The sequence below is a fragment of the Arvicola amphibius genome, chromosome 10 (genome assembly GCF_903992535.2).
Source record: "Arvicola amphibius chromosome 10, mArvAmp1.2, whole genome shotgun sequence".
Classification (NCBI taxonomy): domain Eukaryota; kingdom Metazoa; phylum Chordata; class Mammalia; order Rodentia; family Cricetidae; genus Arvicola; species Arvicola amphibius.
Genome location: NC_052056.1, coordinates 63,411,743 through 63,437,757, shown reverse-complemented (window position 1 = coordinate 63,437,757; position 26,015 = coordinate 63,411,743). Strand labels below are relative to the sequence as shown.

At 48.5% G+C, this 26,015-nt stretch overlaps 1 protein-coding gene across 3 annotated transcripts in view; it reads right to left on the bottom strand.

Annotated features, from left to right (window-relative positions):
* Window positions 1-9,853, bottom strand: part of Tmem44 (transmembrane protein 44) — a 29,458-nt gene extending 19,605 nt beyond the window's left edge. For all 3 annotated transcript variants that reach the window (XM_038345937.1, XM_038345938.1, XM_038345936.1), the window contains exons 1-6: window positions 9,717-9,853; window positions 6,963-7,089; window positions 5,002-5,095; window positions 3,928-4,094; window positions 3,654-3,740; window positions 1,016-1,186 (exon numbers count right to left, since the gene is read on the bottom strand). In XM_038345937.1, the coding sequence (XP_038201865.1) occupies window positions 1,016-1,186; window positions 3,654-3,740; window positions 3,928-4,094; window positions 5,002-5,095; window positions 6,963-7,089; window positions 9,717-9,853 (783 nt within the window). The remainder of the gene's footprint in view (window positions 1-1,015; window positions 1,187-3,653; window positions 3,741-3,927; window positions 4,095-5,001; window positions 5,096-6,962; window positions 7,090-9,716) is intronic.
* Between the last annotated feature and the right edge of the window lie 16,162 nt (window positions 9,854-26,015).

Here is a 26,015-nt window from a genome sequence, read left to right as displayed (position 1 = left end):
AGGCTCCAAAGCTACAGAGAAACCCTGTCTCGAAAAAAAAAAAAGGAGGGAAGACATGCAGAGATACGGGAAATAAGGCAGACCGTAGACAGCAGCTGAAGACAAACAGCTGCTGAAAACAGACAGGCAGCCGCTGGAGGCAATGCCAGATGTGGCGACACCTGCCTGTCGCAGCACTTCCAAGGCTGAAGCAGGAGAATCTGAATTCAAGGCTAGCCTTAGCTACGAACCAAGAACTTGTCTCATAAAGGAAAAACAATATAAAGCTGCAGCTAAAGAATTCTGGAGGTCACTAGTCAGAAGGGACAAGGGCTGTTTAGGAGTGGCCTGCTTTGATCTTGGACTTCTGAATAATTTACACTCTCCCACTGCCACCACAGTAGGATCCCATTCAGAAGCTGTCAGCACCTCCAACGGCCTCCTTCAGCCACCAACTCAGCTTCCCTTGCCCTTGAAAACACTCACGCAAGGTCACCTGGGTGACAGCACATCAAGCAGCGCCCCTGGGGCCCCAGGAGCTGATTTGGCTCAGCAGCCACCAACCGAAGGTGGCATTTGTCACCTCTGATATCTGCAGTCGCAGAAGAGAAAGGCACAGAAAGCAGAATGAGCCCGTGCAGCAGGCCAGTCCACAGGACCCCTCAGAAGGGCCTGACAGAAGAGGAGAAACAGTCTCCTTCTCCGAGAGGGCAGGATCCCTGGAGAGATGCTGGGGAAGAAGCAGAACTGAGCCTGGAGCTGTGGCCTTTGACCTCCAAGACTCAGAGCTTTCCTGCTTCCCGTGCTATTTTGGAGGGCTCTGGGCAAGAGAGGATTGTCCTTGAACTGGGAGAGCTCTTGAATGTCAAGGTCACTGCAGTGGTGTCTGCCTGTTTCAGGTAACAAATCACTCACTGGACTGCTAAGCCAGCATGCTACCCAGCAAGACCGAAAGAGGGCATGGCAGGTGGGAGGTAGGACAAGGCCGCTGGCGGCAGGCAATCCAGCCTCCATAGCCATGAGCCTGGGTGGATACAGCAAGGTCCAGCGCAGCTCGGCCCAGGGAAATCAGGAACCAGGGTGTGGCCTGGAGGAGGTACTCAGGGTGCCGGTCATGGGCCACGATGGCCGAGGCGTAGAGGAGGCCAGCCAGAGCTGACAGGAACCGAGTCCACAGGTGAATGTAGGAGAATGACTTCCCCCGACACTGCAGAGAGAAGAGGGACTGTGCAGGAGGACACTGGATCCTGAGACCCCAGCTCTTGACGGCAGATGGCGAGCCCTCTATGAGCGGCCGCTCACAAAGGGCGCTCCACCTGTTAGCATCTAGCTACTCTGCAAGGTGCTGCCTTTGCCTGACAAACTCCTACCCATTCCTCAGAATCTGGCTTCATCTTAACCCTGGAAACCTTCCTTACTGTTTCCACCCTATGGGGCACTGGTTCTCTTCTGGACCGCGTCACACCAGGCAAGTCCCTCAGACATGGAGGGATGCAAGACTTTATACATTCGGAGTGCTCCTGGGGGCAGACCAGCGACCCTCCCATTTCACCGCTTAGCTCCTGCCAGTGGGAGGGAACGTGGGAAGGCTGCTGGCTGAGGAAAATGAGGGAGCCCGAGTTATAACAGAGCCACGGCCCAGCTTGTCCCCTGGGGAACCACACCAAACAGGGGGATCAAGGGAATGAGAGATGACATCCTGAAAGTTGTGAAGCCAAGGGGACATTCTGAGAGAACAAACATTGGAGATATTGGCTCACAAAAAAAGAGACATATGCGGCATTTATGGAAGGAGTCTCTGTAGGTATACAGTTGCTTTAGAGCCAGTGGCTCAGCAGGTAAAGACACCTGCTGCTGACAACTTAGGTTGAATCCCTGGAACCCACATTGTAGGAAGAAAAAAGTGACTCCAGCAAGCTGTTCTGTGCTCATGACACCTAAGCCATGGTACACACGTGCCAAACCTCCAACCCCCGGATAAATAAACACTTAAAAAGTCACTTTACATATAAATTTATACATGCATGCAAAAAACTACATACTAAACCACACATATATTAAAGTTTATATCTATGTTGATTTCCTTGTTAGGTGGCGGTATTTAGAACTATTTAGGTGTTGGCTAAGGAATGGAACAAACTTCAGGAGAAAGGTGTATTTTGGCTGACTTTTCTCTCATTTTTGTTTTAAATCCCCCAAAGAATGCTCAGATGAGCTGGGATGTAGCTCAGTGGTAGAGTGATTGCCTAGAACATGTGAGGTCCTGGGTCAAAAGCTCAGCACCGCACAGACAAACAGAAACTTCCAGGAGGGCACACGGGCTGTATCTCAGCCAGTTCTCTTCCCAGCTTCTCTTCTGGCTGCCATCTGCGGAAGGCCAGTAATAGAGAGGCCCAGCCAAGCACCCATCTGTGGAGTCCCCGGGTGTGAGGGTGGGCCTGGTCTCTGGCCCCACAGCCTAAGGGTAATGACGCCCTTTTGTATGGTTCCTTCCCACAACACCCTGGGTGTTTCTCAGAGCCCTTAAGGGTTTGTGAGGTCCCCAGCCTGACCCGCTCCCCCCCACCCCCCGCTGTGGGTCCTAGGGAACTAGAACAGCTAGTCATGATACTGCCCTTGTTCCCTGGAAGGTCTCCCTACCGTGTGATGGCCCACCCCCTTCCTGGAGACTCTCCCACAGGTGACTGTGGTCAGTCTGGGAAGCTCTGTAGCCAGAACTCCCGGATTCCAAGGCCTCGAAGCACAGCTGGACTCTTTATGCACACAGTTCCAATCCGCCTGCCTCCCACACCCTGCTCTTCTTGACTAAAGCATGGCACTCCCGGCAAAGTGGCTCTTGTCAGGCCAAACGACAGGACCGTTTCACTTTCGGGTGTCAGGGCCCACGCTGGTCCTGCCACGGAGGCAGGAACACGATAGCAGGATCTTCCACAGAGAAAACCTGGCAGGGTGCCTTCTATACCATTCCCAAAGCTCACTCAGGCACTGCCCTGTGTGGCGGCTTTTCCGTGCCCTCTGCCATGGACAGACAGCCGTTTTTCAGTGTCTGCCTCCGCCGGCCCCCCCTTGCCTTTGCGAACCACTAAACTGTAATGGTTTCTACCCGCACTCAGTCAGCACAGGGGCCTTCGCCTGTTCCCCAAACCAAACTGTTTCCTCTATTTGGAGAGCAGGGAGACCCCTCACTGTCCCATCTGAGACTCCACAGGACTGAGAGCTCCCCAAAGACAAATCCCATTTGACCTCCACAGGCCTGGCCTGTAAATCTTCCCACAGATGTTTGGAATGCTGTGTTGAACTTACATGCCTTCCTTGTGCTCTTGTGATATTCTAATCTGTCCCACCCCGAGACCTTTTCCTGCTCTACTTTCCTTAGCTACAGGAAGTAGGGAGAAGCAACTCAGACTTCTTGGAAGGTTTCTATAGGTCCCAGGATGCCACTGTTCAGCCATGGCCCTTCAGACACACACCTATGCACATGGACACATGTGCACAAGCGCACGCGCGCACACACACACACACACACACACACACACACACACACACACCACTGCCGTCATACTCTACTTCCTCAGAAAAACATAAACACAAGTGTGCCCCACATAGGGAATCACACCCCCCAGGATCTCCCAATGCCCCGAGACTGGTCACATGACCCAGAAACCCAGACTCACGATATTGGAGAATGGTGGGATCCGGGATGCCCAGGAGCCAAAGGCAGCGATGCCTCCCAACAGGTAGCCAAAGACTTCCGGGTTTTCCTGCAAGAATGGATGTGTAGAGACTGTATTTATGCCCCAAGTAGTAACAAACCTAATATGATATCTTCTGCTTTTAGAAGGTCCCTCCTTCCAATGGCAAGAGCCCTCACCCTCTCCTGGGGCACCAAGTAGATGCACAAGGAGGGAAGTGACCTGTACCACCCCATCTTCCTATGCTCAGCCTTACCTGTAGCAGGCTTCCCAGCAGCCTCCGCTGTGGCCCTCGGACTAGGGCTGAAGCTTTGGGCACAGCAGCCCAGATGGCCCAGCCTGGACCCAGGCACAGAGGCAGAGCCAGGGCAAACACACTGGCTCTCAGATGCCTTCTTCTCTTCCTCTCTCTGCTGCTCCGACCTGCAGGAAGCACCAGAACCCTGTCACCCATCATGATGCTCCTGGACCATAGAATTCACCAGATGGCTGGTGTGGGAGGAGCTGGGGTAGACTCTGCCTCTGCTCCTGTGTCTTGCTATGGCAGATCGTGACCCTCTTCAAAGCTCTGGGGTCAAGTTCTCTGCCAGAAACTGCCTCCACCCACAGTGCCTACTGCTTGTCTTCCTCAGAAGGAATCTTTGAATGCTGGTATCCATGCAGACAGTTGCACATCTCCTAGAACAGCATCCCAGTGACCACGTCCCAACCACTCTGTCACTGACACAGGTCAGTAAGAGACTGTGTGTCAAGCCACCTCCTCCAATGAGAGGACATCCATGGAACATGCAACACACACTCTTCTGGGCTTTTTAAAGAACATTTTTCTTCTGAGCTACATGGGCTTGGTTGACCCACCAATGTAACCATCCTGCCTTTGTACAAGAGTCTAAGATCACTACTCTCTTCTCAGAAACCTCAGTCCTACACACTCAGGGCTGTTCACCACATCTAGGTAGGTCCCTCCAGCCCTGCTCTAGCTGAAGAGATCCATGCCTGTTTCTGCCATCTATTTCCAGAACTGTGTGGCTTGGCTTGGTCAGCCATGTGTGAACACCATCCCCTGAAACCACCATCACTGCTCCTGGCCTTGGCCCATTGTGGTCTGCTTGCCTGTGCCTGTCACCAGTCCTGGTGTCACCTGCTTTCCCATGAGTCTGTGCCCTAGGCGCCAGCTACAGAGACTGTTTAGGGTCCCATCTTTCTCACTTGGCTGAGGTCAGGGGCCTCATTCCTCTGTCTGGCTCAGGGTGTGGTAAGGAACAGGTACTGAGCGAATGGACAAACAGAAGAATGTAGGCAGATGGGATGGCTGTGTGTGCACACTCACCAGACTTCGACTTGGATTTGGATCCACAGACTGGGAAGAGGATGGACATAAAGTTCCCGAAGTCGACAACTGCTAGGTAGGCTCCCGTGAACACCTGGAAGCAAATGGAGATGGAGTCTGGGCAATCCAGAGTCATCCTGCAGACACCATAGCACGACCACCCTGGGATCCCCTCCACCACGTGGGTTACACTGCGGCATGTCTGTGGCATGGGTAGCTTTTGCTGTGAAGCTATATACCAGACATGGAAACTTTCTGAGGCTCAGTTTCCCCGTCTGTAAAATCGGTGTACAACCAGGCCTCCCTCAGTGACCTCCACGTAGATTTCTGGAGACAATTCATGGCAAGTATTTGGACCGGGACTTAGAGAAAGTCAACAGTACCAGAGACAAGAGCATCACCAGTGGATAAAGTGTACATTGTGGCTTTGGAATCCTGCCCTGGTATGCATTAAAGGGTGGCAGTACAGAAGCTTCTCTGTGCCTCAGTTTCCACATCTGTAGCAGATGAGTGATTTCAGGAACCATATCATTGGGCAGTTTCAGGACTATATGAATTAACACACAAGGGAAACTTAGCACCAAGATGCAGTTAAATATTTAACAAACTCCAGCCATCCATCCCCTTTGGACATAAGCAGAACCTCATTCTATCCCACAAGCCAATGGGAAAGGGAATCTGGTCCAAAGCTTGCATGGCACTGTCCTCAGCAGCTCAAACCTCGAAGCAAGTGTCTTGACCACTAGGTTACCCTTCTTTATCCCTCCCTGGGTGGCCACAAAGATCAAATCCTGAGTTCCTTGCAGTGGGGCTCAAAAAAATATTCCTTGGGATATATGTTTAGGGCTAGAAGCCTTTATCCGAGGTCCTACACTTTGGGGAAACTAGAAACTGCTTTTCCCTGTGCCAAATCCTACATCACTGCCTGGGGAAGGACTCGGCTGCCGTTGCCGGGTCTCAGCCCTGCCAAGAGTAGTGGTAATGACAATTGGTTGAGCATCTGCTGTGTACAGTGACAATACAGCAGTGAGCAAGTCCCTGTTCTAGTGACTGTAGCTCATTGTGTTGGCTGGAATGAGAGTGACCTCCACAGACTCCTGTCTTCGGATCCCTGGTCCCCAGTTGGTGGAACTGTTTGGGAAGGATTAGGAGGTGTGGCCTTGTTAGAGGAGGTGTGTCATGTGTGTCACGGGGGGGGGGGGCGGTTTCAAAGACTGATGATCTTCCCAGTGTCTCTGTCTTCTACTTGAAGATCAAGATGTGAGCTCTCAGCTGTTCCTGCCACCATGCCTCTGCAGTGCTATCGTGAAACCCTACAGCCTCTAAAACCATAAGCCCCATTAAGTGCTTTCTTTCATATATGGCCTGGGTCATGGCCTTTTGTTGCAGCAACTGGAAGCTAACTAAGACATGCAAGTTGAGAAGGCACAAAAGGAGAAGGGAGTTCGGAGCACTTGTGGGAGAGATGTGCCGCAATTTTAAACAGGGGAGGGCTTCTTTGACTTTATGTTTTATGTGTGTGTGTGTGCGTGTATGTGTGCATTCCACATGTATACAGGCACACTAGGAGCCATGGGATCCCCTGGAGCTGGAGCTCACAAGGGTATAAATTACCTGGGACAGGTACTGGGGACCAAACTCCAGTCCTCTGGAAGAGCATTGTGTGTTCTTATTCACGGAGACATCGCTGCAGCCCCAGGAAGCTTTGCTTTAGAAGGTGATTTTGAACAAATGCTTGAGGTGCTTGAGGGAGGTGATGATGAGCTGTGTGGATACACACACGCATGCACATGTGTGTGCGACCCCGCTACCCACACAGAGAAAGAAAGAGAAGGGGGGCTTGAGAAAACAGAAGACAAGGCACGGGTTCTGAGAGGAAACTGCTCTGTAGGCTGAGGGGAAAGACAGAGGCCTGTATGGCTGTGACAGAGAAACAGAAGCCACGCTTGCGCTGGACGTACCTGGATCGTGAGCTGTCTGGCCAGAATGGCCCCCACCGTGTCACACAGACTGGTCAGGAGGCAGAAGGCAGCACACAGTGTTGACTGGTCCCGGCCACATTTTTTTGTGCATCTCAGGTAGAGAATCCTGGGAGAGAGGGGTGTGAACAGAACACGGGGGTTATGATTTGAAGGCGAGACCAGAGAGGACATAGAAAAGTCAGCTATGACCTCTGTTCTATAAAGCACCAGCTCCCCCCATGCCCCGGGGTATCACATGTTTGGATTCAGTCTACAGGTGGGGAAGAAAAGACCAGAAGGAGAACCACGAGGCCATGCCGGGAAACTGGAGCTCTCATGGTAGAGATGCTGTCCTCTTCTACAAAAGCGGGAGACCAGCTGGGCAAGGGGCATGTAGCTCAGATTCTTTCAAGCCTCAGGACCTGTGGTCCTGGCACTTGGGAAGCAGAGGCAGGGGGTTTCGAGCTTGAGGCCAGCTTGTACTACACAGTAGGTCTTATCTTTAAGAAAAGATATGGGACTCCTCCAAATCAGGCTGGGTCAACAGACTGGACCCCCCCCCCCCCCACAAGCTAGCTGTTGGGTTTTATTTCCTGAAAGGGAAACAGATTCTAAAAGTCACCCCCCAATACACACACACACACACACACACACACACACACACACACGTCACAGCTAACTGTAACGACAATTGCCTAAATTTAAAAGGCAATTTGCTTATTTGAAGTTCGAGTGAAATCTATTTAGTCCATCTGTGCAGTGGGTGGCAGGCTCTGCCAGCTGAGCAATTTGTGCATATTCATAAGGCTGGGCAAACAAAACGGAGTGGCAGCACGGTGCTCTGGGCCCCTCGCCCTAGCTCTCCAAATGGCTGGCTTTTCTCCCTTTAGCCCTCCCCCCACCTTCCTCACACCTGGGCCATACAGAGGGCACGGCAGACTAGCAGAGGCCAAAACTTCTCTGGCAAGATCATCAATGCCATCTCCACCACACGGAGGTTCAGATGTCTCCCTGCTGGTTTTTATTTTGTTTATATTTATTTATTTATTTAATAGAGAAATGGACTGGGAGCAGCTCTGGCTTCATTCACTCAGACAGGGTGGTTGGTGTTTACTAAATTGATTAGGGTCTGGGCATTGGTCCCAAGGAACATAGTTACAGAAGGAAGGCTGTTACCCAAACCTCTAAACATTTCTGGGTCTTCAGCCCCAAGCCTGAAGCTCAGAGTGTTATTACGAGCTATATATCCAAGCTCTGAGCTATTAACACCAACCCACGACCTAGGAGTGAAGAGTCAAGTAAGAGGTTTAGACTCAAATTAGCAACACTTTATTTCAACCTTTGCATTGGACAGAGGAGAAGGTGTAGCCTAGGGCGCTGATGTGAACAGACGGCAGGCCTCTGGCTTCATACTAGGGCCTTTGCCCTGCTCTCAGGCATGCCCGCCAAGCTCTCAGGGGTCAGGACGCCTACACTGACCTTAACCTAGCCCACACACCACACCACCGAAGACCCTTTCTCTGCAGACAGACAGATGGAGAGGGGTTCAGGAGTGGCAGACTCCTGAGAACAGAGGGCCGTGTCTAGCCAAAGCAAGGTGAAAGTTAGAAGATTGTTCTCAAGCTAGTACAGTCAGGCATTCTCGGCACATTGCTTAACCTCTGGAAGCCCTGATTCCAGGGGCAAGCTTGCCTAACCGAGTCAGCGGCACAGGGTGGCTGAGGAACAAAGGAGACAGTGTCATGACAAAGGAGATGGTACCTGCAGCATCCTCTTGCTTTGCGCTCTCTGACTCAGCAAGCTCAATCTCTGAAGCCTGCCTGTGTGACAGGCAGGACTATTGTCCCCTCAGTAAGCAGGCTCTTCATCCTAAAGGGCGCTAACAGAACCTGCCTTAGGGACTGGGGCAGACAGAGTGAAGAAATGCATTCAAACCCGGAGTGTCTTTCCTGGACTCCAACCACTAGGTGGTGGGGCTGCAGACTCCATGAACCACCATGGAAAGTCTGAGCGGTAGTCACCTGAGCGCTAAGGTGAGCTGGTGACAGAAGTGGGGATAGAAGGATGACACACCCTCTCCCTTCTGCCTGGGTATACTTGGGTGGCACCATCCTGGAAACTACCTCTGGATTTCCGTGCAAGAGGCAGGCTGGCTTCACTCTCAGAACCCAAGGGACAGGGACTACCTGGCCAAACCACTTCAAGGCAGACAAAAGCAAAAACTGTGGACGGAGTCAGATGGCCACGCCTCTTTCCAGCTTTGGGTAAATTAAAACTAGAAAACATCGAGAGGCTTACTAGAGTCCCTAGGGTGGGCTGCAGATTCAGAGCGGTAATGGAGTTTAATGAGCACTTACTAAGTCCTTCGCCTACCGTACCTCATTTAATACTCGCATCCATTCTATGAGGCATATCCTCATTATTCACAGGAGGTCTAAAGGCTCACACCTTGCCCTCGCCCCCCGCCGGCCATCAGGGAAAAGCTGACAACAGAAGCCAATCCAAGCCGCAGCCACTGCACCACCCAGCCTCCTGCCGCCGGCTCACAGCCCAGCTTCCCCGTGCTCGGAATTCAGAAGGCACCGCACTTCAGTCTATAGAACAATGTCAGATCTGACCCCGGACTTGAGCTGCCTCCTGAACAGCCCCCTTCGCGCCCCTGCTCCTAGGTGTCCTAGAGGAGCCGAGGCGAGTGGCGCCCAATCTCCCCCGCGGGTGGCCCGCCACCCCTCGCGCGGGTCCCAGCCCCATTACAGCGCGTGGGCGGCGATCCAGCAGCAGGCGGCGCAGATCCACAGGCTGAAGGAGATGCAGACACGGCGGTGGGCGAAGCAGCGGTCCAGGTAGTCCCAGTTCCAGAGCGGGGACGCGGCACCAGCCCCCTCCTCCATGGCCCGTCTGAACGTCCCGCCGACCCCGGGAAAGTTCCGGGACCGCGCGGCTCCCCAGCCTAGCCTATTGTCGGGGTCTGCGGGGCGCAGGCCGCCCCCTAGCGGTGGAGCCGCGCGCAGCCGCCGCACAAAGGAGAACACCGCCAGCACCCGGTCCCTTAGCGCGGTCACCCCGGTTGACAAGCCCGACAATACTCTGGCGCTGCCAAGCGCTCGTGGTGGTGGTGGTGGTGGGGGAACTCCGAGACGCGAGGTCACTGGTTCAAAAGGTGCAATACCGAAAGGTGGGTAGGGGACCGAGGGGTCCCAGATCGCCTCCTCTTCCTCCTCTCTCTGCTGAAGCTGCCAAGAGCAAGCTTTGCGCCACCCAGCCTCCCTAGACCAGCCAGGGAGGGGTTAATTTGGGAACGTGCCGCTCCCATCCAGCCGCAGTGCCACACAATTAGGTAAACGAATGTTTTTCTTTTTAAAGCAAACCATTAGAATATTTTCAAAGTGTCTTTTCTGGCTTCGGTAAGTTCGTTTAAAGCACAGCACGATTGCCACCTCACTGTTGAATTCCTTTTGAGGCAGGATTTTGCCTAGTGACTCAGACTAGCCTGGAGCTCACTGTGTAGCCTCCATGTGGGCCTCCAACTCAAATACCTCCTGCTTCAGCCTCCCCGGATGCTGGAATTACAACATATCCACAGTGATGACCACTGTTAAGACGAAATGAGATGTCCCTAGGGTCTCCGTGTCTCCTCCAGTTCCGTATTTTGACACTTAATCACAAAGCACTTGAGTGGTGGTGGTGGCAGCGCAGACCTTTTGTTTTTGGTTTTTTTTTTTGTTGTTGTTGTTTTTGTTTTTTTTTTTTTGTTTGTTTTTTGAGACAGGGTTTCCCTGTAGTTTCTAGAGCCTGTCCTGGAACTAGCTCTTGTAGACCAGGCTGGCCTCGAACTCAGAGATCCGCCTGCCTCTGCCTCCTGAGTGCTGGGATTAAAGGTGTGCGCCACCACCGCCCGGCATGGCAGCGCAGACCTTTAATCCCAGCACTCAGGATGCAAAGGCAGGAGGATCTCTGAATTCGAGGCCAGCCTGGTTTTAGGACAGCCAGGGCTACACAGAGTAACCTTGTCTGGTGCTGGCCGGTGGGGGCTCCATCCTTAACTCTGTGGGGAAGCCAGAGACCCCCATTCGGGCTGTCCTAAAGTGGGAAACATCCTCATGTCGCAATCACATCAGCATCAAGGCAGGGACGCCTGATGCTACCGGCTCCGTATCCTCACACAACACTATCGTTTCTGTTTCTGCTATGTTGACAGGATCATATGCAGCACAGGTTAGCTTCTGCTTGTTAAATAGTCGAAAACTTTTGCTCTGTCTCCATCTCCCAAGTGCTGGGGTTACAGGCCTGCCTGCGACACCACATCTACCTCCACGTCTGTTTTTTTACAGCTTTCCCCCGGGCTTAGCATGCCTTCCCGAGGCTGGACCAAATTAAAAAAAAATAATTTAGTTATTGTCCATGTGCGTACATAGATCTAAGTAGGAGAGTCACCCTGAGATGTGTGGTTGCACAGAGCTGTGATCCTGGCACCCAGAAGGCTGAGGCAGGAGAAGCAAAGACCCGGTCAGTGTGGGCTATATAGCGAAACTCTGTCAGAGGAGGGTGGGAGGGGAAAGGAGAGGGAACTATGAATCATTCTGCCTGTATACCAGGCCAGTGAGATAGGTCACTGGTTGAAAGAGTTTGCTGCCAAGCCTGAAGACCTGAGCTCAATCCCCGCCCCCCATCGGATGGAAGGGACGAAATGGCTGTGATAGTTTGCTAGGAACGGCCCCCATAGACTCATGGTCCATAGAGAGGGGCACTATGGTGTGACCTTGCTGGAGTAGGTGTGGCCTTGTTGGAGGAAATGTGTCACTGTGGTGGCAGGTTTTGAAGTCTCATATGCTCAAGCTACACCCAGTGTGGCACACAGTCTCCTTCTGCTGCCTGTATATCAAAACGGTGAACTGTCAGCTCCTCCTCCAACATGCCTGCCTGCATGTCACCATGCTTCCTGCCATGACAACGATGGACTAAACCTCTGAGCTGTAAGCCAGCGCCAATTAAATGTTTTCCTTTATGAGAGCTGCTGTGGTCATGGTGTCTCTTTATAGAAGCAGAAACTGTAACTAAGACACTGACCCTGCAAGCTGTCTTCTAAGTTCCATATTTGAATGTGCTTGCATGCACATGCATGTGAATGCGCACACACACACACACACACACACGATCAGCACATGGTTGTGGACCTGACATCTTAGACCGGAATTTACCCTCTGCTCCCTACAGCCAGACTTGGAACAGAGGTTGCACTTGTATGGGTTTCGACTTAAAAGTGAGGTGTAATCCCAGCACTCAGGAGACAAAGGCAGGATTGCTGAGTTTGAGGCCAGCCTGGTCTACAAGAGCTAGTTCCACCAGGACAGCCAGGGCTGTGACACAGAGAAACCCTGTCTTGAAAAACAAAAAAAATCAGAAAACCAAAGTGAGGCGGTAGCACCTGCCTTAGTGTTCCCATCACACTAGAGTCCTGCCGTCCAATGGGGGGGGGGGGGAGCGGGAAGAATCACGTATTGTCATCCAAAGGATGCTGGGCTCAAAGACAGTGAAGAAATGTCCGCTAACAGCAGGGAGACCCTGGCTCAGCTCTTGGTTCCTTTCTCTTCCCTGTTACCCCTGTTCCTGCATCTCTTACATGTTCATCTCTTGTCAAACCTCCGTACCAAGCCCAATTTTTATTATTTATGTTTTTTGAGCCAGGGCCTCACTAAGTAGGTTGGGCTAACCTGGAACTTGCTATATAGATCAGGCTAGCCTTGAGCTCACAGAGCTCTGTCTCTTCAATGCTGGGATTTAAGATGTGCACCTGTCTCTGCCTCCTCAATGCTAGAGTTTAAGATATGCGCCCAAACTGACTTTTTGCTTGTTTTGGGGACAAGGTCTCACTATGTAGCCCAGGCTGGCCAGCAACTCCACTAGGACTGTAGGTGTGGGTACCACACTGGGCTCTTCCATGTGTTGGGACTCCACTGTGCTCTTCTCTGTGAGTGGCTTTGTAATTTACCCATCTCCTTGCTGCACAGGCTTTCTGTTTCTTCCTGACTCAACCTTAGCAGGTTGCAATTGTGTAGTGTGTTTCTTTCCTCTGGGTTATTGACATCTCTCTCTCATTCTTTAGATTCACAGGCTCAGCTCTCTACTCGCTACTTTCAGTTGGGTCTAATTGAACAGTCATAGCCAAACTCTTGGTTTTTCCTCCCGAAGTTCCAGCACTTGGTGTCCACTGAGGTAAAAACACCACAGTGGTAGAACACAGGCCGACCATCTCATGCTTTTGGCCCAGGGTCCCAGCACCAGCCCTGTAAAGGCCCCTTAGAAACAAGAAGAGAATGGCTTCCTGAGAAAGACAAACAGTGGAGGCTGAGGGGCTCCAGGGGACAAGACAGTGACAGGGAACAGACAGGAGAGGGTTGTGCCTGAGGGGAACACCTCCCGCTGTTGAGACCCATTTTAACCTCATCCCTCCCTGGAAGCTCCTCCCAAGCTTCCTGTTTCCTTTACCAGGCCACTCAGAGTCCCAGCTGCCCGGGAGTTTAGGCCTTGTTTTGGGGCCACGGTTCAGACTATGCTGAAAGGAAAACCTAAGCGCCTGCCTGGACCTCTTGTCCTCTGGGCAGTGGGCCACCTCGCTTCTCCCAGGCATTTCCTGCTGGCAGTGGCGGTGCAGCCGCAGGCATTGTCCTGCGAAGAAGGAAGGGCTGAGCCTGGGTCTCCTGCAGCAGCTTTCCTTTCGGTGAGGGCCCAGGGCCGAGGCATGGGGTTTCCTGACCACCTCATACGGAAGAGCAGCCTGAAGAGGAAGGGCTGTGGTTGCGAGCAGCCTTCTGTGACCAGGCAGGGTCCAAACACCCCCTCCACACACACAGCCAACCCGTATGTCTCGTCCCTGCTAGAGAGTCACCGACAGGCCTTCTGAAGCAATAGCTCCGATCCTTCTTTTCATGACGTCATTTTCTAGAGTCAGGGACTTGAGCTTGACGTCTTCCTGCCTCAGCCTCCTAAGTGCTGGGATTTCAGATGTGCGGCCACCACACCAGCCCTTCTGGTGTAATCACATCCGCTTTTGAAGATGTTTCCTGAGTTCTTCTAGTGGTTTATATATCCTTTTACATTCTCTTTCTTGCTCTTTTTGGAAAAGTTCTGATCTCTAGGAAAGGTAAAAGAACGCCAGCTAGCATCGCCAGTAGTTAATACTGTGCCACATTTGCTCAGCTCTCTCATTCTAACCTACTTGAATTTTCAGATATCAGGACACTTCACCTCAGGTTTTGGTGTCTCCAAGGACACACCCTCTCTCTCTAAGAGAAGAACCGATGCTCTGATGAGCTCGAGCAGGCTCTCGTCTCATATCTAGTCTCTCTTCGCTCTATCTCTATCTCTCTCTTCTCTCTCTCTCTTCTCTTCTCTCTCTCTCTCTCTCTCTCTCTCCCTACTCCCTCTGCCCCCCCTCTCCCCCCCCCACCGCTCTCTCCAGGGCTTCTCCTGGACCTTGCTCTGTAGACCAGGCTGAACTCACAGAGATCCATCTGCCTCTGCCTCCCAAGTGCTGGTATCAAAGGTGTGCGCCACCACCTCCTGGCTAAGACTCTTTGTAAAGTTCACTGCGAACCAACGCCTGTAGTTCAAGCATGTGGGAGACTGAGACAAGACGACCACAAGTCTGAGGCCATCCTGGGATACACGAAGTGTTCTAGCCACTTCCATTCCACACATATGGGACTGACACCAAATACGTGCTCCGCACGAAAACTTGCTCACTTATTTTAATAATGCATGGTTTTCCTAGCACAAGAAAAGTTGTATGTCCTTTAGTCCAGGTCTCTTGTATTGTGTCCAAGGTTGGACGGTAAAATGGTTTCCTCGTGGGCCTGGTGAGGCCAGACAGGTTTGTGAAGAGAGACCCTGTCGCATGTATCTGCCACTTTCCCTGGTATCAACGTCAATCTCTTGTTTTAGGTGACATCAGCCATCTCTCCACCACAAGTGTGATTTGTTCACTAAGTGAATGGTTTAAAACCCCATGAGGTCCAGTGAGATGGCTCAGTGGAGAAAGGCACCTGACACCAATTCTGACAATCTGAGTTCAATCCCCAGGTCCCACGCGGTGGAAGGTGATAACTGGCTGCCCCAAGTTGTCCTCTGACCTCCACATGCTCACCATGGTATGGGTGTTACCCACTCTGATACACATGCTGAATAAATGTGTGTGTGTGTGTGTGTGTGTGTGTATGTGAGAGAGAGAGAGAGAGAGAGAGAGAGAGAGAGAGAGAGAGAGAGAGAGAGAGAGAGAGATAATACAATCCCCGACTCCAGTTCCCCAGAAATCTTTAGTTTCAGCATCCACGGACAAATTGGCCTTGGATCTCTGCTTTGCTGGTGATTGTGTCAATTTCAGTGTCTTAGTTGGGGTTTTATTGCTGTAAATAGAAGCCATGACCACCACAATGCTTATAAAAGAAAGAAAGCTTTTACTTGGGGCTGGCTTACAGTTCAGAGGTTTAGCCCACTGTTACTATGGTGAGGAGCATGGTGGCATGCAGGCAGATGTGGTGCTGGAGAGCTGTTGAGAGTTCTACATCTGGATCTGCAGGTAGCAGGAAGAGAGAAAGAGAGACACTGGGCGTGGCTTGAGCTTCTGAAACCTCAAAGCCCACCCCCAGTGACACACTTCCTCTACAGGAGGAAATTGATACCTGGTACCATAAACCATGGCAGAGGAGGTCATTGAAACAGCATCGGACTGCCTTTTAAATGTTTATCTGAGCCTTAACTAGAAAAGTCTCCAGCGAAAGGTAGTGCATGAGGAGCCTCATGGCTGCACTAGGTGCTTCTCATAAGTGAGAGAGTAAGTAGCTCATGTAGGTTTGAACTGGTCTGAACCAGTTTGATCCGGCCTGAACCGGCCTGAACCATTATGAACTGGTCTAATCCGGTTTGGACCAGTCTGAACCAGTCTAATCTGATCTGAACCGGTTTGAACCGGTTTATTGCGGTCTTAACCGTTTTCGACCTGTCTGTACTGGTTTAATCTGGTTAGAACTGGTCTAAACCTGTTTGATCCGGTCTGAACCGGTCTAATCTGGTTTGAACCTGTCTGAACTAGTTTAATCTGGTTCGGACCAGTCTGAACTGATTTAATCTGGTTTGAGCCAGTCTGAACCGGTCTAATTCGGTCTGAGCCGGTTTGAACCAGTTTATTGCAGTGTGAACTGGTCTCAACCGGTCCGAACCGGTTTAATCCACAAAGAATTCCTCCATGTCCTAGGTTTCCCACATGTGCCAAGGCTTCATTGTGGCTTACCTTTTTCATTGCCTTCGGTCTCTCCCATGTTCACATTCCAGGGCTCTTTGCTTTGTTCAAGACAGATGATCAGGTCTGGTTTTGGCATTGAAAGACCTACAAATTAGAAGAGATATATGGCCATAAATTTGGATAATAGTTAAACCCATGGATGTCTAAAAAAACACTAACTATATAAGATGTCATATAATATAAAATTAAAAATATTATATCCTAATTTCTGTCTCCCAAAATTTAAAACATTCAAAAGCAATTTTGATAATATTGTATATCTTGATTTCCTTTGTAAATTACTATTGAATGCAACTATGTTGTGAATCATCATGTTGCAAATCAATATATAATCTAGAATGTGTCTGAAAAGTAAAATGTATTATACAAGTTTGAGTCATGAATGTCATTCCCAGGATTCAGGACTATATTGACAAGATAAAGTTACACAAAATATTGGGTTCTATATGATGAGTGCCAAGATTTTTATTAAATTGACATGTAAAAGTAAGGCTGACAATTCAGACAGACGTAATACATACTTGTAGGAAAAAATCATAATAAAGAAGGAAATATGAAAAAAGTCTCACCCACAGAGACCATATTACTGTAGTTCTCCAACATGACTTCCCTATACAAAGTCCTCTGTTCAACGTTGAGGCAGTACCACTCATCTGGAGAGAAGTCAATCGCAACATCCTGGAAGGTCAAGATTCCCCCGTCATGAAGAAAACAGATTATGAGGTGCCCAGGTACAAATTTCTTTACTTAGACAAAGAACACAAGAGTTCATCACAAATCATGATGTGTTCATGATTAGCATTCTTAGAAAAACATACTCCAAAATACAGTCTATAAATAAAAACCTGTGTGCCTGAAATATTAAGCCATGTAGTACACAATTAAGCTGTAGCTGTACAGGCTGAAATGGGGTATGTGAATGGGAGCCAGATTATCATCATGTGAAGTTCCAGAGTTCACCAATTAAGGGCCTCTATTCTCAAGGCAAATTGTTTCTTTAGGAACCACAAGTTGAAGAGACATGAGCTGTAAAGATGAAATCATGCATGCATTCACAGCTGTCAAATGAAAATGAGTCAAAAGTAAGATGTGTAGAAAGGGGCAGAATTGCCATATCCAAGAATGAAGCACAAATCTTACTGTAAATTATTCCAAAGACATTACTGGGAAAGACCATGGAAGGGCTGACACCTGTGTGTGGTGAGGTCAAAAGAGGCTGACTTCTAACTGAATAAATAGTAGGAACACGGTGGGCAGATTTATAAAGGACATGTTAGGTGGTAGATTGTGTAGCTGATCAATGGCTTAAATCAGCTGACATCCTAAGCTGACTCGCCCCTGAAGCTCTAAGGGATCCACCACTGCTTCAAGAACACAAGATGAATATGAGAACTGAATTACAATAAGTTACTTGCCATGCACCTCGCCCCCGTGTCTGCACTCGGTGCGCTATTACCCAGTTACGGAGCTTTGGGCAGGGGGCTGGAGGTTAAAATACACACAGACTGAGAGACAGTGACACGGGTCAAACTTGAATTCCCCAAGAATGCCCCCTTTATTGTGTTCAGGGGCAGATTATTTAGAGATAGCCATGCCCCAGCCAAACCCACCAGAAACCACTCTCCTGCCATCAGGAACTCCTGAAGGTCTTGTGCTCAGAGCAGCTGAAGGCACTCAGATCAGGGGATTACAAGAAATTCAGGATCTGGGGTCTCACTGCTCCCAACACCTTCCCCCTAAATTTTTTTATAAAAAAGAAGACCCTCCTGAGCACACAGCCTTTTGGTCACTTTGATTGAACCTGTACTCAGGAGAGTGACAGCATCTCCTCAGGAGAATACTGGCTTTTAGGGAACACAGGAGAGCGACTTAAGCCTGTAAGACAGGTAGATTCAAGTATCCCAGAGACTGTTGGTTCCTCATACTATTTCCCACACACCCTCTTCCCCTCAAGTGAACAGAGGTGTGTGACCATATCAGACTCGGGACTTTTAGGAGTGGCTTTGCCATGACCCCCAGGAGCAGTCAGAAACCACTGCTCCTTTAGAAGTCCCCTAAATAACATACCCCAGCTGCCAAACTCCTGTGGCACATTCATTCTTGTCAGCGGAGTGCATGGAAGACAGCTTCTTGCTCGAGCACCTCTCTGGCTGCCTAGCAGCCCAGCTTATCCTGCTTCTGCTAAGTGACCATATGCTGCATTCTCATGGGTTGTCTGATCTTACACAGGATTTAAAGATGAATGCCCATGGCAACAGGCGTTAAGATTGCCAGCAATACGGCTCCCAATCACCACTGGACCCAGCCTCCCATTTGGGCTATGGTATTCAACCATCCCTTTGGCTAAACAGTTACAATCTGGTGTGCCAATTTTAACATTTCAAGGGCTATTCATGTAACCATTGAATTGTTTCAACACGTAAGAGGCATTAGCAATATTAACAGACGTCATACAAATGGAATGATAAGTGTGAACAAGACATTTTTTGTACTTGCAGGGAGCCGATTTGCCGGCCACCATCACAAGATGGCGCTGAGCCCCTGCAGGGCCAAGTAAACAACTCCATATTAGGCAAGGCTCTAGACAGAACCTCCCTCAGGCATGACCCGTGTCCACTCTCCCTATATAAGCAGCTGCCGTTTAGTGCTCGGGGCCCCTCGTTTCCAGCTCTCCCTTAACCAAGAGGCTCCAATAAAGCGTGATTTGAGAAGAATCCTCAACTCGGTGGTCGTTCTTCCCTGCTGGCCAGGGGTGTTCGCCGCAACTGGTGCCGGAACCCCGGGACGCCGGGACATCTTTCGGTCACCGGGCGAGGGGCCAGAGGATCCAGAACTCAACACGCGGGGCGGGACGCGTCGGTAAGCAAGTCTCCAAAAAAAATGATGATTGCTGGAGTTGATCCTGGAGTGTTCTGCCTAGCTTTTGTGGTAATTGTGATCTGTGTGTTCCTGTGTTGTTTTTGATTGAGCTGCCAGAAGCCTGGTCAAGAGAGTGCCTTTGTTATTGCGACAGCGCCTAGTCAAAATCGAAAGTAAGTCCGTTGTAGATAAAACGGCTTTTCTCTAAGAAGACTGCCATAAATTAAGCGGCTCCCCGGTAGGGCACCCGTGCATAAGTGCACATTAAGGAAGATTGATAACGGTCGTAAAGGACATTGACCAGAACGCACCGTGGTTCGCGGTCTCTGGGGATTTCACCTTGCCTTCATGGGAAAAATTAGGACAGGACTTGGAAAGAGCTAAATATGAGGAAAGAATAGGCAACTGCTTACGGGAGGGCGATAATGCAGATCTTGTTAGAAAAGGTAGAGAGGCATTAATGACACACCAGGACAACTTATCAGAATCGGAATCAAAAGGGGGAGACTTGGATAGGCCTAAAAGAAAAAAAAGAAAAGGAAAAAGAAAAAGAAAAGGAAAAAGAAAAAGGATCCAAAAGTTAAGTCCAGGAAAATGGGCCAAAGAGAGCCCTTGGACAGAGAAAAATAAAATATAATAAAATATAATAAAATAAAATATAAAATATAATATAATATAATAAAATAAAATATAAAATAAAATAATATAATATAATAAAATATATAAAATATAAATATAATATATATAATATAAAAAATATAATCCCCAAGGCCAGGGGATTATTAAAAGGGCTAACAGAAGCCTCAAAGATATTCTAACAAAACAAAAAGGGGGAATAGCAGAAACAGCATCCCCCAGGGACAGAATTGCCTTGGCATTTTTTACATTTAATTTTTTAATTTTTGATGGTCAAGGCCGAACAGCGGCTGATAGACATGCTAACATGACCCCCGAAGATAAGGGAGTATCTGTTATGTGGAAAGATGTGTTGGATTATAAATGGTATGGACCGGATCCAGTCATTGCGGGATCCGGGGGAGCTGTTTGTGTTTTCCCACAGAGTCAAGAAGTCCCTCATTGGGTACTGACACGGCTGACAAGGAGCCTGAGACCAACAGCTGAAGATGCGGGCTGCAACAACATGGATGCTGATCCTGGCAATGGAGACAGCCCTGCTGAACACGAGTCCAATGACATTATGGGTGGTAACGAAGGCCTGGCCCATGCCAATGCCTGTTCATGCTAATTCCTCCATATTGCCCATACTGTTTTCCACCTCCTGCGATCTGGAGGCATCCTGTCTGCCTAACTCAGACGCTAAACAGGAGTTGTTTAATGCTACAAAGATAGCCCTAAATGGGACTATGTGCTTCTCCCTTGAGGGGAAGGGATCCTGCATAAGGTTTTAACGCAAGAACTTGACCAATTGGATGGATCCCCTGATGCAGAGTAAAGTTAGGATAGGGTCCCTGGGCGCAGCATTAGCCCAGGTGACTCAGGGTGCCACCTCAGGGTGAGGAGGGCCCAGTAATGCTACCACCTTGGCCATGAGAGTGGAGTCCATGGTACCGTTGGGAGGTGCATCCACCCCTAAAAATGCCACTCGTTTTAGGGCATCACCAATACCTTTTTAATCAGTCTAATCAAAATTCTACTATTGGATCAGGATGGTCCTGGTATCAATGGTTGCTCTCTAATGAAGTAGGAGCCACGGTGGACATCTCAGCCCTGGCGATGCTACAGTTAACTAAGACTTGGCTCCTTAATGTTTCTGGTAGCATATCAGAGTCACGGGGCTGGAGGGATGGCTCAGCCGTTAAAGGCTAGGCTCACAACCAAAAATATAAGAGTTCATAGCCATGGCTAATCAGGTACAAACGGCGACCACAATTAACGACGTGGTTTCAAGAACAGCTGATGCATTAGAAACCCAGAATAAAATCAACAATCGTATCCTTTCTGGCATAATAGCTGCCAATCAGAGGATAGATTATGTGCAGACTCAGGTGGATAAATTGACCCGTCTGGTCCAGATCGAATGTGTCTCCTATCAGAAACATGTGTGCATTACTTCTCTTGTCTTTAACAATTCCAGGAATGAGTCACGAAGAATTGGGGAACTGGTCGCGGGAAGCGGAGCTGTTTCTCCAGAATCAATTGTTCCAGATCACTATCCTAAATAATACTCGTGTCCAGCCCATCACCCTTAAACTGATTGGCTATATTTCCGCTTTCTCCTTTTTTAAGGAATGGGTGGTGGTTGGGATATTTCTGGCATGCTGTCTGGGAGGATGCATGGTCTGCTTGTGGCTGATTTGTCGTCATCGAGCCCAAACGAATAGAGATAAGGTTGCTGTCCTACAGGCCTTAGCTGCTTTGGAGTGTGGTGACTCTCCCCAAATATGGTTATCGGTTCTTAAGAACCAGTAGGCATTTGTCCTGCATAGCCTTTGCACCCCTGTAGGGCTTGTTCCCATTGCACCAGGGAAGGTATGCTGAGACAATGCTTGAGGTACTGCCTTTGCACCTCCTAGGGGTTTGTCCCATTGCACAGGAGAAGGAGTACCACGAGCCTGGGCCTCCCTTGATCGGCCCCCACATCATGAGGTGGGAGCCAGAACGGGAATAAGACCCCTTGTTGCCTACTTTGCTATAAAAACTAAAAGGGGGAACTGCAGGGAGCCGATTTGCCGGCCACCATCACAAGATGGCGCTGAGCCCCTGCAGGGCCAAGTAAACAACTCCATATTAGGCAAGGCTCTAGACAGAACCTCCCTCAGGCATGACCCGTGTCCACTCTCCCTATATAAGCAGCTGCCGTTTAGTGCTCGGGGCCCCTCGTTTCCAGCTCTCCCTTAACCAAGAGGCTCCAATAAAGCGTGATTTGAGAAGAATCCTCAACTCGGTGGTCGTTCTTCCCTGCTGGCCAGGGGTGTTCGCCGCATGTACTAGCCATAAGTCCACCTGCTCCTACAATAGGGCAGTCTGTTGATTTAAATTCATTCTGCCAGAGTCTTCGGCGTGCAGAGCCTAGAACTGCCACTGCCTTTTCCTTGCCCCGCTGCTGCGTTCTTGGGCAGCCCAGTGGGGTCTGTGCTCCAGCTTGTCTCAGCTCCAGCACTTGTTGCGTTTGCTGATAATCCTGGCACTGCTGTGGCATCCGCCAGGCTAGGCACCGACTGGGCTGAGGCAATGTGCCTTCCACCACAGTCACCTAGCAAAGCTCTGCTCCAGCTGCCTTCTAGCCCCAGCTGCATTCGTTCTGGGTCCAAACTGGTGCATGAAGTGGAGCAGAACTCAGGGAAGCAGGCTTGCTGCTCTGCAACCACTGAAGGGGCCCCACTTAGGGAATTTGGATATTGTCAATCTGTCTGGCTACTTCCTGCTGAGCGGGGACGCTGCATTCTTAGGGATATTTACTGCAATTCACTGCCATTTTCCAGTTGCGCTCAGAGGTGGGTCGTGGCCTTGCTGTTCTTCTGCGCCCTGAGGCTCATGCTGGAAGCGGGCCTAGAGTTCTTGCCTTGTTGGTCCTCAAGGCAGGTCCCGGGGTTTGCATGCATCGCAGCCACTCAGCGCCCATCGCCTGGAGCCGCCGCAACTCACACTCCACTGCAACATTTCAAGAGGTCTCGGGGATTCAAATCACATGAATATCGAATAAATCCTTAGGCTCTCATCGTCTGTGGAGACAAAAACAGAACCTCCTTTCCAAAACATCAAATTCTTAAGCCAATATTTTAAAGTCAAGATACCTTTCTTAGCAGTTCCTAGAATCAAATGTCTTTCTCCAGTTCAGAACACAAAAGACAACACAATCAACATATCATACATCTGTACACATTTATCTTTTTAAGCTATATACTTTCTTTCTATCTTTTCCCAATACGTAAGTCTCCTCCAGCCGGGGACAACCCTGTTCTCTTACCCCTCTTTCTCGGTTGGACTTCCTGGAACCAAAACCAAGCAAAGGACATCAGGATTAACACATATACCCCAATCCACCCTCACCTTCTGAGGGCGAACTCTCAGCATTCCCTAGTTCCCGATATCTCGGCTGGGATCTCCAATTGCTGAAATCTCGGTGGAGACCTCCAATTGCCGCACACCGTGCCCCCGTGTCTGTGTTTGATGCGCTTTTACCCAGTTCACGAGATTCGGGCAAAGGGGCTGAAGGTTAAAATACACAGACACACACAGACCGAGAGACAGCGACACGGGTCAAACTTGAATTCCCCATTAATGCCCCCTTTATTGTGTTCAGGGGCAGATTATATAGATATAGCCACGCCCCAGCCAAACCCACCAGAAACCACTCTCCAGCCATCAGGAAATCCTGAAGGTCTCCTGCTCAGAGAAGCTGTAGGCACTCAGATCAGGGGATTACAAGAAATTCAGGATCTGGGGTCTCACTGCTTCCAACAGTTACTCTTCAAAATTACTAAGGAACCAATAAAAGCACCAACAAAAATGTTGATTAAACAACTCTGTAAACAGCAAGCATGCCATACAGCTGATTTTATAGATTAGAGTTAATATTACAAACAGCACCTTGCCCTTCATCAAATTTTTCTCCATGATTCACTGTGGGTCAGGTAGAAAGAAAAGGGCAAACCATTAAATATATACCCTGATCGACAGTGTAGTTATATTACTCATTGTACATTTCCTTGTTGTCTTTCTCCTATTATAATTCTTTAACATATTCATTCTCACTTCACTACATCTTAATTATTTTCTTTTATGTTTTTTGCTGTTTTATTGTTTAACTGGGATTTAATTTTTGCATGTTTCTGTAGTACACAGTTTTCTTCCATTGTAGCAGTCAAAATCCTTGTAATTTCTTCTCATCGCTTAGCTAGTTTTTTGCCTCCTTCTAACCTCCTTCTCTGTCATGACAATTGTAGATTTCCATAGTTTGACTGATGTTTAAACACTGTTGGTACTATAATACAGCTATAGTTTTCATCAGTGTATATTTTATTCCTGATTCATCATTAGTTGGTTTAATACTGAGTTCTATTCTCAACTAAATTATATTAGCTTCTAATATTAGAAGTAAATATCATAAGACATGATCTAATGTCATTTTTGATTAATTCACAGTATCAGAAACTACAATTTTCATTGTAAAGAGTCACTAGTCTGGCTCAAAGTCCTTGGGTTCTAAAACACTATGGATGCTAAGCACTAACGGTGACTCTTCTTGTCTATTCTGTTGTTGCTATGTGTTGTAGAGATCTCGCTTTAAATGGATACATAGATATTTTTACAGCATTTGCGGTTGTTTTATAACTTATTAAACCACACTTACATTATCTAGAAAAAAACATGTCATAGAGTAAGCGTTTTTTGAAAGAGATTTGGAAAGCTTCTTTATTATTTATATTTATTCACAGACACTGAGAGCAATGATTTAAAAAAAGGAAACTTCTGAAACTGAGAAGCTTCTGCAAAGCAAAGGACACAGTCAATGAGACCAAATATCAATGTACTGAATGGGAAAAGACCTTCACCAACCCCACATTAGACAAATGACTGATCTCCCAAATATATAATAACTCAAGAAATTAGACATCAAAATTCTAAAAATCCCAATTTCAAACAGGGTAAAGAATTAAATAGAGAATTCTCAACCGAAGAATCTTAAATGGCCAAAAGACACTTAAGGAAATGTTCAACATCCTTAGCATTCAGTGAAATGCATATCAATACCACCCTAAGATACTATCTTGTACTTGTCATAATGGTTAAGATCAAAAAAACCAATGATAGCATATGCTGGAAAGGTTGTAGAGTAAGGGGAACACTCATTCACTGCTGGTGGGAATATAAACTCATATAACCACTTTGGAAATCAGTATGTTGGTTTCTCAGATAATTGGGAATCAACCTACCTCAAGATCCTGTACTACCACTTTTGGACATATACCCAAAAGATGCTCAATCATACTACAAAGGCATTTGTTCAACTATGTTTATAGTATCATTTTTTACAATAACCAGAACATGGAAACAACCTAGATACCCCTCAATTGAAGAATGGATTAAAAAAAATGTGACACATTAAAATAAAGAGATTGGTTGAAAAAGACCAAGAACCTCTAAGTTGGACTGGAGATGTATGAGGCAACTCTGATCAAGAGAGAACTCTGAGCCCATAAATTCTAATGAGTCATCTTTGACAGTGGAACTCGTCTCCTCACCAGACTGAGAGAGCAGTCAACTTACCCCTGGTCATTTTATCTTTCCTATCCCTCTATAAGGTGATTAATCTGGACTTGCCTGAGGAAATTATGATGACCTCTGTGGCAGTTGCTAAGAATAAAATATTGATTTTCATCAAAAATGTGGCACATTTACACAGTAGAGTACTACTCAGTGACTAAAAAACAATGACACCTTGAATTTTGCATGCAAATGGATAGAACTAGAAAACACTATCCTGAGTGAGGTAACATTTACCTCAAAGGATGAATATGGTATGTACTCACTCATAAGTGGATACTAGGTATAAACAAAAGGTATTGTGCTTATACTCCATGATCCTAGAGTAGTTAAGTAATAAGGTGAAACCTAAGAAAAACATATATAGATTCACCTGGAAAGTCAAATAGGCAAGATCAAATCACAAAATTGGTAGCATGGTGTTGGGGGGAGAAGGGAAGTTGGAAGAGGAAGAGGAGGAGAGAAGGGGGGTGAGGAGAACTTGAAGGAATGGGATAGTGGAGGTTAAGGCAGGACAGAGATGAGAGCAAGAAAATAGATATCTTAATTGAGGAAGCCATTATGGGGTCAGCAAGAAACATGACTCTAGAGAATTTCCCGGGAATCCACAAGGATGACACCAGCTAAGACCCTAAGCAATAGAGAGGGAACCTGAACTTGCCTTGCCC